At 38.1% G+C, this 15,204-nt stretch overlaps 1 protein-coding gene across 1 annotated transcript in view; it reads left to right on the plus strand.

Moving 5' to 3' along the window:
• Window positions 1–565: 565 nt before the first annotated feature.
• Window positions 566–15,204, plus strand: part of AOX1 (aldehyde oxidase 1) — a 37,389-nt gene continuing 22,750 nt past the window's right edge. The window contains exons 1-15 of the mRNA XM_071434605.1: window positions 566–666; window positions 1,599–1,656; window positions 2,614–2,710; window positions 4,825–4,933; window positions 5,471–5,597; window positions 6,481–6,542; window positions 7,144–7,224; window positions 8,059–8,139; window positions 9,192–9,336; window positions 9,506–9,598; window positions 11,305–11,456; window positions 11,690–11,783; window positions 12,484–12,593; window positions 13,444–13,628; window positions 14,762–14,924. Of these exons, the coding sequence (XP_071290706.1) occupies window positions 607–666; window positions 1,599–1,656; window positions 2,614–2,710; window positions 4,825–4,933; window positions 5,471–5,597; window positions 6,481–6,542; window positions 7,144–7,224; window positions 8,059–8,139; window positions 9,192–9,336; window positions 9,506–9,598; window positions 11,305–11,456; window positions 11,690–11,783; window positions 12,484–12,593; window positions 13,444–13,628; window positions 14,762–14,924 (1,617 nt within the window). The 5' untranslated portion in view covers window positions 566–606. The remainder of the gene's footprint in view (window positions 667–1,598; window positions 1,657–2,613; window positions 2,711–4,824; window positions 4,934–5,470; window positions 5,598–6,480; window positions 6,543–7,143; window positions 7,225–8,058; window positions 8,140–9,191; window positions 9,337–9,505; window positions 9,599–11,304; window positions 11,457–11,689; window positions 11,784–12,483; window positions 12,594–13,443; window positions 13,629–14,761; window positions 14,925–15,204) is intronic.

Below are 15,204 nucleotides of genomic sequence, written 5' to 3' on the forward strand. Positions count from 1 at the left end.
CATGATTTTTGACATAAAAATCTATTAGTAGCAATCGCCAAGAATTAGGAGAATTTTGCTGAGAATAAGGTAACTTGAACTTCTTTTTATAGTTTTAATGTTGTTTTTTCTCATGTTTACTTAATCTAATTGAAATTTTGTAGGAAATTAATTCCATATATTTTGATTATACAAAAAGAGGAAAGTATTTTCTCTATAAAACCTTTCCTTACAAATGGTTATGATACCTGAACCTTACTGCTGATTATTTTGTTAGTGCAAATATAACCAAAAAATCACATTGGTCCCATGATCACTACAGTGCTGGATTTTATCTCAATTTTGAATTGAGATATTATAAGAACCTGATAACAATGCACAGTGTTAACGTTGCTGTTTAGCTCTGCAAGAACACCTGTGTCCTTTGAGAAAGTGCGAGGCACGACTTCGTTTTCAACACCGAAATAACGCTTCAGAAGGCTGAAGTAAATAAATATTTATAGTCAGCGCAGGACGTTGGAAACAAAGTCCGTGTTACTGCCTGGTTCCGCCCCGCCCCGCCCCGCATAACGAGGCGCGTCCAGCTGCGCGGCTTTCCCTGCTGCTCCCGCTGCTGGGCTGCGAACGATGGCGCTGCAAGGGGCTGTGGCGGCTCAGGAGCTCGTGTTCTATGTGAATGGGAGGAAGGTAAGTACAGGCCGGAGAGAGAGGGGCTGCAGTGCCTGAAGCAACCCCGAAGGGCATAGATTTGGCTAGCTCAGATTTATTCGAACGAGTGTAACCGAAGCCTCACACAAACCTCCAGAAGAAGGTTGGATTGTTGCATCCCATTTTGGCTAGCTCTGCTGTGTTTGGGAGAAAAAGTGTGTCAAAGTGAAACACACTTTCAGCTGGGTATCAAACTTGGCTGGTAAGCAAACCCCTTTTTTCACTTGGATGTCTGGCTTCTCATCTTTGATGGTGTCAGGTTTTCAGAGGCACAACTGAAAGCAAGACTTTAGTGCCCAAATTTGGACTATTGAGCATAAAGATAATATTGCAAGGTCTGGTTGTTGATCCAAAGCAATTATAAGGAACTAGCTGATTCTAAGTGACCAAATAAGAAATACTGTACTCGATCAAGAATGTGGATATTTCTTGTTGCTCTCCGTTGTCAGTTTCTTACAGCAAGTGAAGTTAATATAAATAAAACTAGAAAAGAAATCGTTACTGCTGATAGCCTTACAGACTTCCTCTAATGTTTATTCCAGTATGTCAGAGTGCCAGGGAGACTTTAAAATCTGCAAATCATTAGTTAGTTCTTTATGCTGTCTTTAAAGTTCTGCATTTTTATTTCTAGTGTGGCCGAAGGTCAGTTCCCTCGGTATAACATTTCACTGAGCAGCAGTTATTTTTAGTACTTGCAAGGTGCCCTAACACTTCTTTTCTGGAAGTGTCTGTGTCTGAAAAGGAATTTCCAGGAGTCCAAACTCTCCTGTGGTGTTTGGCAATTAGTGTAGTACTATGAGAGAGAACCAGAAAAGGATTTTCTTCTGGCCTTGTGTGAATGTAGTCTGTGGCCTGAATTATGAAATGCCTTGGTTTCTTAATAAAACCTTGTTTTTACTTTCTTGCTGTAGATAATAGAGAAAAATGCTGATCCTGAACAAATGCTCTTGGCTTATCTGCGAAAGAGGCGTATCCTTTTCTTGTCTGTTCCCTAAAGTCACTCACGAAAGCCTTATTCAAGTAAAATTCTAAGAAATTTTAATTCAAGGTTTAATTACCAGATTAAGGAAGTTGTGATTCCTTTAAGATAAATCAACTGCACTAAATGATGTCTCTTTCTTAATCCAAATATTCTTCAGTTGAGCTGCTGTATTTTTAGCCTGGCTTTTTAAAGAGATAAATTATGCCATCAGGCACAATGAATATGTGTCTATCTGTGTTCCTCCCCTCCCACCTCATCAAGAAGTCTAAAAACCTAGGGGTCAGTAACTTGACAGAATAAAAGTCGCCAGGCTTTGTAATAATCTCTCTCCTGGTAAAGGGGAGATCTTGTGATGAAAACCTGAGACTGATGGAATTTTGAGGGGCAAAAAGGCATCTTCCTTTTGGTGGCTTTGGAACATTAAAGTAGCTGTTTGTTGATTCACAGTTTTAGACTGGCCACTGTTCCAGATTCACAGAAATGAGCACTTCTCTCAGAAGTGTGATCCTTCAGATGAGATGCAAGGCAAATATCCTGTCTATAAATGGGCCTTCTGAGAGAAACTGGGAAATTTTAGTGTTCCACTGGAATTTCAGATATACAGCTGGTTTGCCCATTACATATTTCTTCCTTTCAAATTTTCACTTGGAGAAGTAAATTTCACTTCCCTTTTCTGTCCCAACTTACTCCTCTTCCAAAATAAATTATAATCAAGTTTTCTGTTTTCTTGAGAAGAGGATTTTGGTCATGTAACTTCTTAGCTTCTATCTTGCTTTCACTGAAAATTTATTCCAATATAGAACAGAATCCAGTACATATGCTGATACCAAACAAATTCTATGTTCCTTAGGAGTTTAGGAAAAAAGGGTTGTCTCAAGCCTTTGAGTGGAATAAAGCCCAGAATGCAACCAGATAATTATTTTCCCTAATGACAGCATTTTCAGTCCGTCTTACAGGAACCAAGTATGGCTGTGGAGGAGGTGGCTGTGGTGCTTGCACAGTGATGATATCAACTTATGAGCCAGCTTCAAAGAAGATACGGTATCCTCAACAGAATATTTTGAAACCTGCAGAAAAATTTATAGTTGTTGATACCATTTCCAGATATGAAACCTTAAAAACAGAGTTGTAGAACTTGTACTTAATTGTAAAAGTATCTAGAGGAAAGGTCACTTTAATCCAAAAGGAGAATGCCGTAAAAATTGCTGTTGATTCAGCTGTATTGTAAATTTGCTGAACTCAAATGCTTTATTTACTTACAAATACTAATAGCCCCTGCAAGAGGTCGTAGGAGGCATTAGTTTAAGACCCTTTGGCTTGACCACTGGAATGTGGCTCCTACCTGCAGCTCTGTATGGTGGTTTAAGTCCAGCTGGCAACTGAGGACTATGCAGCTGCTCACTCACTCCCCTTAGCGGGATGGGGCAGAGAATCAGAGTGGTAAAGGAGAAAACTCATGGGTTGAGAAAAGACAGTTTAATAGATAAAGCAAAAGCTGCTTGTGCAAACAAAGTAAAGTAGACAATTTACTCACTACTTCCCATTATCAGGCAGATGTCCAGCCACTGCTGGGACACCATCATCTGTGATGGTTACTTGGGAAGACAAACACAATCACTCCAAAACCTCCACCCTTTCTTCTTCTTCCCTCAATTCTATATGCTGCACATGATGCCATATGACATGGAATATGACTTTGGTCATTTAGGTTCAGCTGTCCCAGCTGTGTCCCCTCCCACTTTCTTGTCTCCCAAAGTCTCCTCATTGGTGGGGTGGGATGAGAGGCAGAAAAGACCTTGACTCTGTGTAGGCCCTGCTCTGCAGTAACTAAACATCCCTGTGTTATCAGCACCATTCGAGCACAATTCCAGAGCACAGCTTCAAACTATGAAGAAATTTAACTCTATCCCAGCCAAAACCAGCATACTGGCATATAATTGGTGGGAAGGTAGGGTAGGCACAACTGTGAGTCTCACCAGCCCTTTAATACTGAACTCCATCCCTTACATCCCACCCACAGAAAAAAGGATTATGAACTGAAACCTGGAGTTTGAGTTTGAGTCCTTAAGCTAAAGACTGGAATAAATTGCTTTTAAGTTGAGAAAACATCAATCAAATTGTTGAATGGTTACATGTCATTGTACGCTGAAGTGTTTATTGGGTGGGGAAAAAACATTCCAGTTTGCTTTTGTACAGTTACATAACATTGGAATGCAACACAAATGAAAATGTTTAAAGTTAATGAAAGAGCTAAAATTAAAGCAGACTACTGAAAAAAAAATAAACTGTATTAAAAACAATAATTTTAAATAATTTTATTGAAATTATTAAATGCTTTGAAGAATTTTCATTTTGGTGTGTTGTTCTGTAGGTACACAGTTTGGGGTGATTGGGACTGGGGCTTGGGACTGCGGCTGAGCCTCATCCCCAATGGGCTACAGCTGTGTAGGTCAGGTGAGCAGCATTAAAAGCAATGAGAGCTGAAGTGCCCAGGGGCACTGACCAATCACCAAAGGGAACAGAGGACACACAGGTGCAATGCATCAACATGAGTGGTACAAAAGGTTAGGCTAAAGAACAAGAAGGGCAGATACTTGCAGCCTTCTGAAGTTATATGATGTTACTCTGTATGGGCAGATGCTTGAAGCTCTCCGAAGTGGTATGATGTTACTCTATGAGTTGAAGCTTTCTGAAATTGTGTGATGATACTCTGTGTATCATGGCCTTCTCTACTGCAACATAATTCCTATTTAGGAACAGTGATATTTACTTTATATCAGAATTTCCTTTGGATCGGAATTTTGATTATAAATTTGCAGTAGTGTGCAGTAATTCTTTACTTCTAATGACTACACCAATCTTCTTTTCCCTATCTTCCTCCTTCAAAATACAGTTGACAGATTCCTTGTGGGCAAGAGGGTAATTAGAAAAGACTGAGGTATTAAGGAAGATGTAAATTCCATGGAATTGTCCTCATAGATATGCTTTTATATGGAGGACAAGAGACAGAGCTAGAAAGTGATTGCTTCTCATTCCAAATGTTAATAGTGGCTGCTTTGTAAGTATGAACTATGTCTTGATTGACTGTTAAATAATAGTCAGACTTGTTTATTAAAATAATATTCATGTTCTTTATTCTCCTTTATGTTCCAAAGACACTATTCAGCCAATGCATGTTTGCTTCCCATTTGCTCCTTGTATGGTGCCGCAGTGACTACAGTGGAAGGTATTGGAAGTACAAAAACCAGAATTCATCCAGTTCAGGTGAGAGTGCAGTATCACTGTATAGGAAGATTACTGATTTCTTTTTTGGATGGAATGGATTTAGTGTCAGTGCTTTTAGGGCATAGGAATTTCATAAGATGGTTGTTTTCCCTTCTAAGTGACAACAGAGGGCAACATTGTTTTCTGGTGGTTGATTGATCAAGGCTGCTGACAGATCTTACTTTAATATTGGCAGTCTGATCAAGTAGTTGGTATGTGATGATTGTTGGAGTGGGTCAGGCTTTGCTCTCTTTGGGCCAATAACACATCTTGGACAATGTCCCTTTGGTTCATATTTTAGCATAGGTGCAAAAAAGACAGAAGTCCGCTGAAGGTTAATTAGCTCCTTTAGTAAGATGTGCATCAACATCACACCCAAAATAATTATTTTCATTTTATATCGCTTTAAGTGTTTTACTTAAAAAGTCTGGTTTATTACCAAGACAACATTTTGTATGGCATCTCCCATTTAAGAGAGCATTCATTAGAATGGAGATGAGTGCTGGAAGGAGTGTTGTTTGTGGTATTTCATTTCAGGAAAGACTTGCCAAGTGCCATGGCTCCCAGTGTGGTTTCTGCACACCTGGAATGGTGATGTCTATATACACTCTGCTGAGAAACCATCCAGAACCAAGTTCAGAGCAGATGATTGCGGCTCTGGCTGGTAAATATTGCCACTTTTTAGTTTGCAGGTGTGTTCCTGAAGCATTTCTTCAGGTGCTTTGTCTATCTGAGTGCTTGTCTGTGTGAGTATACATGTCTGCATGCATGGAGGATGTACTCTTACAAGCTGTGCTTTCTAGAAGAGTTGCTGCTGGATGGAGACCTTGTATTCCCTGTCTTTCTTTTATCCTGAAAAATGAAACACAGAGCTGTGGATTGTTTCAGGTGCTCAAAACATCCCCATATGTGTCTTTTGAAATGCTTAAAATCAGATGTGCAAAAATTATGTTATATTGGAGAAGCAGCTGCATCTGAGCCATCTCCAAGGTCCCTTTATATCTGGTGTTGAGAATGTCATAAACCTTGCAGGACAGCCCCTTTGCAGTAGGATTAAAACAGATAGTCTGCATCTCTCTGCCTTATCTTCAGTAAGGGAAAGTGTGAGCATTTATTGTAGGTAAAATATCCTGTCATCTGTTGTGTTCTAGAGTCACAGTGGAGCCAAAGACATTTCCTGTTGCTGAGTGGTGAGCTTAGAGGTGTAATGTTAGTTTCCTTTCCCTCTAGAACAAAAGTCAGGGGGAAAGAGAACAACGTTTTGAGTGGGTAAAAAATACTCGACAATCTCTTATTCTCCTGCATACTGACCTGGAGCCAGCATTCACTGTAGTGCAGATCTCAACTATTTCATACTCCCCTTGAAACAACAGCATTTTTTGTTAGGAGCTGCAAGGTCCTAAGTCTTGTGCCACTGTTCTATTTTGTCTTTTTGAGAGCTGACACTTCTCCTTGAGCTTAAAAAACATAAGACTCACATAAATATATGACGTTCTAAAGCCACGTCTTTAGAGCAAAGCTTTTTCTGACTGATTTCCTTCCTTCAGGGAACTTGTGCCGCTGTACTGGATACAGGCCAATCCTAGATGCCTGTAAAACCTTCTGTAAGGTAAGAAGTAGTGGCAATAGGAGTGCTAGATTGGGGCTATCAGTGTATATGCATATACAAGCCATCAAGATTTTCACTGAGATCATCCCTTCCCTCTGTTTAAAGGTGTCATTCTTAGTAAATGGCCTAACCCATTAGAAAAATTGATAAACACAAGTGAACATGATGTCTAACCTGGATTATGAGGAGTAATCTAAGTAACTCCATGTGGTTTACTGTGGGTTAGTACTGGCATGAATCAAAGCACAATTTCAGTCTACATTCTTAGAATTTATCATGCAATGCAATGTGTCAGAAACCTACCAAGGAAAAATGGGAGTGAACAGGTGGTAAAGGAAACAATACAGACCATCTACATCTGCTCTCACAATGTCAAAAGAATTCTACACAGTGGGAATTATTTTGCATTAAGGATGTCAACATTTGATGACTTAAAATATTTTTTTTTAATATCACTCCTTTAACACTTAATCCTTCTAATTCAGCTTGTTATTAAACTTCATCTAGAACTTTATGGAAATACAGAGTCACTTTTATCTTATGAGCTTTAACTCATTGCCACCCTGGGCAGTATTTCACTAATGGGATTTTCCTATTTTAGGAATCCATTTGTTGTCAAAGGAAAGCAAATGGAAAAAGTTGCTTGGATCAGGAAGATGATTTGTTTGACAATGAAGAGAAGGTAAAGTTTTAAATATATTACTCACCCTACTTCAATATAAAACTTAGAATATTGCATATAGTATTTGATAAATATGATATTTTATTATTCCTCACAAGAAATTTGGAAATATTTTGAAAAATTGAGGATTCTATGTGTAAATTTGTATGATGAGGCTCTGATAGCACTGTCTGTGTCAGATAGTTTGTATAAGGTAGTTTGGATCTCCAGAGCTGAGATTTGAACAGCTCTTCAGGTTCAGTACTATTAATAGTCTGAGCTCTACCAGTACAGTGAGAATTATATTGTGAAAGACATTAGGGCATATGTGAAATTTGCTTAAATCAATGATCAGTGATGCTCTGAGTACTGGTCTCTTAGGAAAACTGCTGACTTGACTCTGAAGAATTGATACACTTAAAAATTAGAACTATGGTTGTGATTTTATATGAAACCTCTTATCTATACAAATACTTCACCTTGTTCTTAATTTTTTCAGTAATATCTGATCTACTTCTTTGGGTTTTGAGTACTTTAGGTTGGCATGAAACTATTTTGTTATAGTAGAGCTACAGGAAGCCTGTACTTAGTCCGCAGTCCTTCAGTTGCTTGCTTCTGCACTGTCATTTGTGTTAGCAGTAAAATTTAAGAAAATATTGTGAACACTTCTTTCACCTCAGCACCTCCAAATGATGCATAGTGATTTAAAAACAAATCCAAATTATAAGGAAATGGCTATTTTTTTACTAGCTTCAGTGGCAGTCTATTGGTTTGGCTTTGGTTTTGCTTTTATTATTGTTTTATGAAATTAATGATGAGAGAAAATTCTTGGTCTTTTCTTGTCTCCTTTTTAAGGTGTCCACCAGCCTGTTTTCAGCAGATGAATTCCAGCCCTTAGATCCCACCCAGGAGCTTATATTCCCTCCAGAACTAATGGTACCTTTTGCTGCTTATAGATTATTCTGATGCTCTGTTCAGAATTAATTCTTAAGTCCTGCTTAGCAGTAATTCATCAGAAGAAATGTCAAAACATTTTAATGTTATTATACTCCTTTTTGGTTTTTGTCCAGTAAGCTTATTGAATATTCACATACCAAAAAAAGTCAAACTGGGGAAATGAAGCTGCAGAGTTAGGTGTCAGGTGAGAACATAAAGAAGCAACCTAAACTGAGTTTTCAGTCCAGCAGCTGAAGATACAAATACTTCACAGCAAACTGAATGACAAACAATTTTTAACATTGCAAAACAATTTTGTGGCTTAATAATTGTGTTAGTCTGTTCTCAGATGGCCACCCAGATCAGAGAGTGTTTAGCCCCAATGATTAAGGCATGCCAAAGATATAAACAGCTGGAATGGAAAGCATTAGGCATCCTTAATTATTGATTGCAGTATTTGCTCTAGAAAAACTGAAAGCTGTTTGTTTTACTTTATTACCATTGTAGAGATCCAAAGCCAGAGTCTGTAGTTAGGTGACTGCTTCTGGAGAAAGGTTGATAACTGCAGGACAAGAGTTCTTGACTGTGTGTTTGTACCAGCACTGGTTCACAAGCTATTTCCAAGTGATCAGTAAACAGTGCTAGAACAACCAGAGACACTTAAGTGCATGCATAATGTAGAAGGGGATGCTGCTGTCAGTGCCATTGGTGCTCTCCAAGCACTACCACTAAGTATTTTTTTATCACTTTTCTAACAGTTTTAGCAATTGCAGGATCTATCCCTACATCTTTTGCTAGGGGACTGTTTATTATCATTCTTGTTTATTAGCCCACTGGAATTACTTGAAGGCATTTTACCCACACAGTCTCACCTTTCACCACTGTGCAAACATTAGCCAGCATAACATTTCTGTCCCCTTTTTATCCAATTTTAAAGGATTATGTAGAATTGCTGTTGTTTAAGAACATTTTTGACTTTCAGTTCATTGTCTATTAGACCTCACTTCTGTCTATATGTCTAAATATTTAAATCTGCTATGTTTCTCCATCAGAGAATGGCAGAAAATCAACCAAAAAGAACTCTGGTTTTTCATGGAGAGCGAGTAACATGGATTTCTCCTGTAAGCTTGGATGAACTGCTGGATCTGAAAGCTACCTACCCTAAAGCACCTCTTGTGGTTGGGAACACCAATGTGGGTATGTATGTGATCAGAACAGCTCCTGTTGCTTTAGTTCCAATGTGCATGAGAGGACTGGGGCTACATTTGTGGTTCTTTTTGCATCTTCATCCCTAAGCTTACATTCCAGTATGTGGGAGTTGTCATTATGGAAAAACCTTTTGTCTACGTCTTTTCCTATCTTGTAGGACCTGACATGAAGCTCAGAGGTGTGTTCCATCCAGTTCTTATTGCTCCTGCAAGGATCCCTGATCTGAATGTGCTGAAATACACAAATGATGGTCAGTAGACTTTACATTTTCCCGAAATAGAAGATTTCTTTGCAGTAAGGAATGCTGCACCATTCCAGAGTGCCAAGCAACTCGTTCCTAAGCATGCTTGGCTCTTTCCTAGGTCAAGGAGGCTGTTGCCAACAACACAGTGCAGGATGGTTTTGTCTTCCTGACTCAGTGCAGAGCTGACCAGCAATGTTATCTGGGGCCTTAGTGTGAGGGTGATTATTCTGGTAATACTGGTTCTGGTGATCAGTCATGCAGGATTTACTCTGTGACTGCTGAATAGCAGAGAGAGAGCCATACAGAGTCACAGGGAGAGTTAACATGTGGCATACTTGGTTACATTAGAAAAAAGGCTGTGATTAAACTGGCATCACTGATATGCATTAACTAATCTTGTTCTCAATCATAACAGAATTAATTATAATAGCTTAAAAATGTTGTACCTCAACTTATATGTTTATAATAAGCATGGAGGCTTTTTTACTTAGACAAGGTTTTGGATTTTAAATAATTTCTGGTGGATTAGAACTACAACCAGAACTGGTCTCAACTTACCATAATAGTCTAAAGTAATTGAATAAAAATTACCTTGAACTAGCTTATAGCCAAATTTTTAAGGAAAGTAGTATATGATGAAATTATTTGCTATATGCCTGAAGCCACATTTTTTTAAGCGATAAGCTGTGTTTGATAGTTCTGTCATTGCATTTAGAATATCTATTTTATTTCTGGTCAGTCATCCAGTTCTATTCAAAGACTAGTTTATTCTTAGCTGAAAAGTAGCTAAGAATTGAAAAGAAGCTGGGAGAATTCTCACTCCTTCTTTAAAGTGTGTAAATAAGACCCAGGTATTTGAAGGTGAGACTTACTAGTCCTAAAACAAGAGATATGCAGTTTAGTTTGCCAGTCAGAAATAGTATTCCCTCTCTTTAATGCAAATTTATGTTTGATTTAAATGCAAAATATGTTTTGATTAAATTTTTCTTTTAAATACACAAAATTGAATATTACTTTGCTTAATTAAAATGAATTAAATTTATTTATATATTCATTTATACATTTAATTGTATCCCAGTATTAATTGAAAACATTCATTTATTATTAAATAATTATTTTTAATAGAAGGGAACTGTGTACCATTTACAAAACAAAATTAGAAGTATAATCTTACAAAGAACTTCTCAAGTAAATGCATGTGAGTTCTCTTTCTAGTGGGAAAATTGATACTGTCTTCATTGTTAGGACTATTTGGGTTTTTGCTGCCAACGCTACCTACCCCCACCTTAGAAGAATAACTAGAATGTTCATATGCAAAGCAAGATCAAATTAGGATGGAAAGTCATGCTTTAGAATAGGAAGTCTGTTGAAAGCATTTTGAAGTTGACTCGCCTTTGTGTGATGTCTCCTAAATGTTTACTCAGTCAAAGCAAGGTGCAAGGGAAGCAGTTGGGATGTGCACCTGGAAGCACAGAAGCGATTTCCCTTTCTGCAGAAGAGGTGAGGTATTAGTCTCTATTTCATAATTTCTAGGGATTTTACCCTCAGTCTCCTGAAATGAAGCGTTCCAGTTCCTTTAAAATGCAAAGGCTCCTCTCCTTTTATCTGCCTTAGCTCCCATGAGCTGTCCTAACTCTACAGTCTGAAGACACTTTAAAACCCAGGCAATAAAGCAATGCCCATGTTACACTTTCATAATCTTTTGGTTACAGGATTAACTCTGGGAGCTGCCTGCAGCCTCTCTCTAGTGAAAGACATCTTGACAAATGCAATTGCCAAGTTTCCTGGAGAGAAGACGAGGGTTTTCTGTGCTGTCTTGCAGCAGTTGGGAACTCTGGGCGGAGAACAGATAAGAAATGTTGCTGTATGTTGGGAAGTACTTGCAGTTTGAAAAAATTGTAACAAATGTGAAATTTGTCCTGACCACATGTAGAACTTGCATTTTTAATTTTGATTTTGCCATGAATTTTCTATCAATATCTCTTTTTGTAGCTTTCAATACGTATAAACGTACATATAGTTTGCATGCCATATTGTCACTTAACATAATGTGATGATTACAGAGAAAGGTAACATCAACTACTTTATTTTTTCAAGTCATTTGGTGGAAACATCATAAGTAGGAAATCAACATCAGACTTGAATCCTGTTCTGGCAGCCAGCAACTGCATGCTCAATCTGGCTTCAAGAGGTAGGAGGAGATAGCCTGTCTCTGTAGCACTTAAGTGTTCAAAGGACTCTTAAAAATTTAGGTTCCTTGCAGAATTTTGTCATCTTCCCTTCTGTGAATTTTAACTTTCATAATATCCATCACAGAGTAACAAATATGGTCACTTTCAGAATAAAATAACAAAAAGAGAAAGGAAAGAGCAATAGCATTTATTTCTTTTTGGACTCCTGGAAATGTTCAGAATCTCAGGGGAAAAGCAAACAAAGAAAAGAAGAAATGAACCAAAAACCTAAACAACAAAAGCCCCACCCTCCTAATAATTTTTTACTTTTGCAGCTGTTCTTTACCATTCAGTTTACTTCCTCATTTTGTTTGTTTTAGAATGAAAGATAGTTATGACAGCAGCTGCAGAGATCTGGAATAAATTGACAGGGTTGAGGGTGGGATCATCATGGCAGTATTGGAAGGTAGGATTACAGAATGGGGATTGACCTCTGGGTACTTTTTTTAGGAATCTGGTATTGTGATGTTATGGAAGATGGAGCAAACATTTGAATTTATAGAACATATCACTGATAGTTTTTGTGTAAGCTCTGTAGTGGTTATTTATTCAGGAAGGCAGCAGGTATTTCTTGCCAATTAAAATACTATTGATATTGTGTTAATTGCACAATTGTAGGGAGTTTTCTGGATTTGAGTTTTTTGGTTTTTTTTTTTTTAGGACAAAGGCGACAGATTCCTATGAGTGATATTTTTGCAGATGGAGTTGGTAACAATACCATTACACCAGAAGAGATCTTAGTCTCTATCCATATTCCTTATTCTAGGAAGGTAAGTTATTAGTTTGTTTAGATCTGCTTTAACTCTGCAGAGTTAAAGACTATGAAATAAAGAGCAAAAAGGAGCATAATTCATCTGTTTAAAGTAGCACCGTTACTGCTCGCTTTCTGAATTCCTTACATTTATTCATTTCAGTGCCATACTATCTCCCAGTTTCAGCCAAAAAACACAACTCAGCAGGTTGTTGGCAATGCTACATAAAGAGTAATATTCAGAAAAAAGTTTGCCCTAAAATGATGAGGAAATAGCAGTTGTCTAGATCCCCTGTGGAAAGGGGTCTTGGACAAGTTGCCATTGTGCTCACCAAAGCAGGCTGCTCACCTGTGATATGACTGGCATCAAATAGGCAAAGCATTGTCATCTCGTGAGGATTTTTCTCTAAAATGGGATAGGATTGGATATGTGCCTGTGGTTGTTCCATAAATGTTGCTGAACTGAATAATAGTCTTTAACTGATACTGGATTTGCGAGTGGATATGGGATCTTAGAAGAGAATTATGGGTTATCTTATATGAATACTGCAGTTTGGCAATACCTTGAAGCCTCTAAACTTATGGTCTTGTTATAAATACAGCTCCACAAAATGCCTGTCTTCCTGTTATCTACCATGAAAAATCTAGGTCATCTGAACTGTGTAGGTGATGGGGGATTGGTGATGAGCTGCTAGAAAATCATAGATGGTAAATCTACTGAAAGGTCAAGAGAAGAAAGTGCATGGTCTTGAATACTCAGGAAGCTGAATTTGTGCTCTTCGTTTTCTGTTCTCTTACTTCACATAGTGCAATAACAAGTTCTACTTTCAGGTACTTACGTGTCTGCATTTCTGTGTGGTCTTGCTCAGGGGGAGTATGTCTCTGCATTTCGACAAGCACCAAGACGGGAAAACGCTCTTCCGATAACCAATGCCGGGATGAGGGTCCTTTTTGAAGAAGGTACAGACATTATAAAGGATCTAAGTATTTTCTATGGAGGTGCTGTCTCAACAACGGTCTGTGCAAAACAAACCTGTTGGACACTTATTGGAAGGTAAAATTTCTTTGTGTTGTGTGTCTCTGAGTAAAGGGACTTTGAAGGCTCAGGTTCATGTTCCTTGGGACATGAAAGTACAGAAAGATTTTATTTACCTGACCTGATGCCTTCTATGTTCAAGTGAATGATCAAGCCTTAATGATGACTTTTCAGGATTATTACATTTTGGAGTTTGCACATGAAGCGCAACTCCAGTGTGAATTATGCAGAGAGATAAAAGAGAGATGGCCTGTGAGATAAGTGGGTGAGGTATACATCAGTCAGTTGTGCACCTAAACCCAAGGATGAGTAAATTACTCTGTACCCCATACATTTGATAATCCTCTCATCAATGTTCTTGAGTCCTTCAGTTTGTCTCTAAAAGATACCAAGTTTGAGAACATTAGATGTGCCAAATAAAGTTAGGAGCACAAGTCAAGTCTTCACCTTTTCAACATATCTTCAAGGTCCCAATAAGCTCTGGAATAAGTCCCTGACTTTCCCTCCCACTTTGCAGCACTTTTCAAAGTTTTGGAGGAAAAAAATTGCAAATTTGAGCAGCATAAAAATAACATTAAATGAAGCCCCCATAACCTTTTTTTGCTATTCAATATGCAACTGTTTCTTTAGTTGAAGTGTTCACTATTTTTTGATGCTTAACATGATTAAATTTAGTCTAACAGACTTAATATTTTGATATCTGTGGCCGTGTAACTATACAGAATTAACTGTGATGACTTACTTGAAGAAGACAGTGCTTTCAGAAAATGTAACAGCTAATTAGATCCCTCGAAAGTATCTACATTTTGCAACTATATCTACTTTTTTCAAATATGGGATAGTATCTGCAATATGGTGATAATCAGTAAGACTGCTAAAGCAGCTTTAAAGCTGTAATAAGGTTTATTTATGTATTTATTTATTTAAAAATGCTGGCATAGCACTTAATTCAGTTTGCTTATGGGAGTTCAGCTCTTTGAGCAACATTGATCTACACCATTTTAAAAATTGCAGACATTATTCGAATCAATATTTTGGCTTAATTGTGAGCAGGATTATGTCTGTGGTCAAAGGTACACATAAATTACTGCAATTGGTATTTATTCCTTATTAGTTCTGGTGTGATTTGTATCTATTATTCTTCCTGACAGACACTGGAATGAACAAATGTTGGATGAAGCATGCAGACTAGTCCTTAAAGAAATTGCTCTCCCAGGCTCAGCTGGTGATGAAAATGTAGACTATAAGAAAACTTTGATGGTCAGTTTCTTCTACAGATTTTTCCTGGAAGTATCGCAGTCATTGAAGACAATGGTAAATTAGTTCATAAAATCATGGAATATACTGAGTTACAGGAGACCCATCAGGACCATGGAGTCCCACTCCTGGCCCTGCACAGGACACCACAGGAGTCCCACCATGTGCCTGATAGCGTTGTCCAAATGCTTTTTGAACTCAGACTAGGAGCTGTGACCACTACTCTGGGGAGCCTGTTCCAGTGCTCAAACACTCTCTGGGTGAAAAATCTCTTCCTGATGTGCAACCTAAAGCTCTCCCCTCCCGACTTCATGCCATTTCCTCCAGTCCTCTCAGT

The sequence above is a fragment of the Agelaius tricolor genome, unplaced genomic scaffold (genome assembly GCF_023055355.1).
Source record: "Agelaius tricolor isolate 1412-34295 unplaced genomic scaffold, bAgeTri1.0.p SCAF_10, whole genome shotgun sequence".
Taxonomy (NCBI): Eukaryota; Metazoa; Chordata; class Aves; order Passeriformes; family Icteridae; genus Agelaius; species Agelaius tricolor.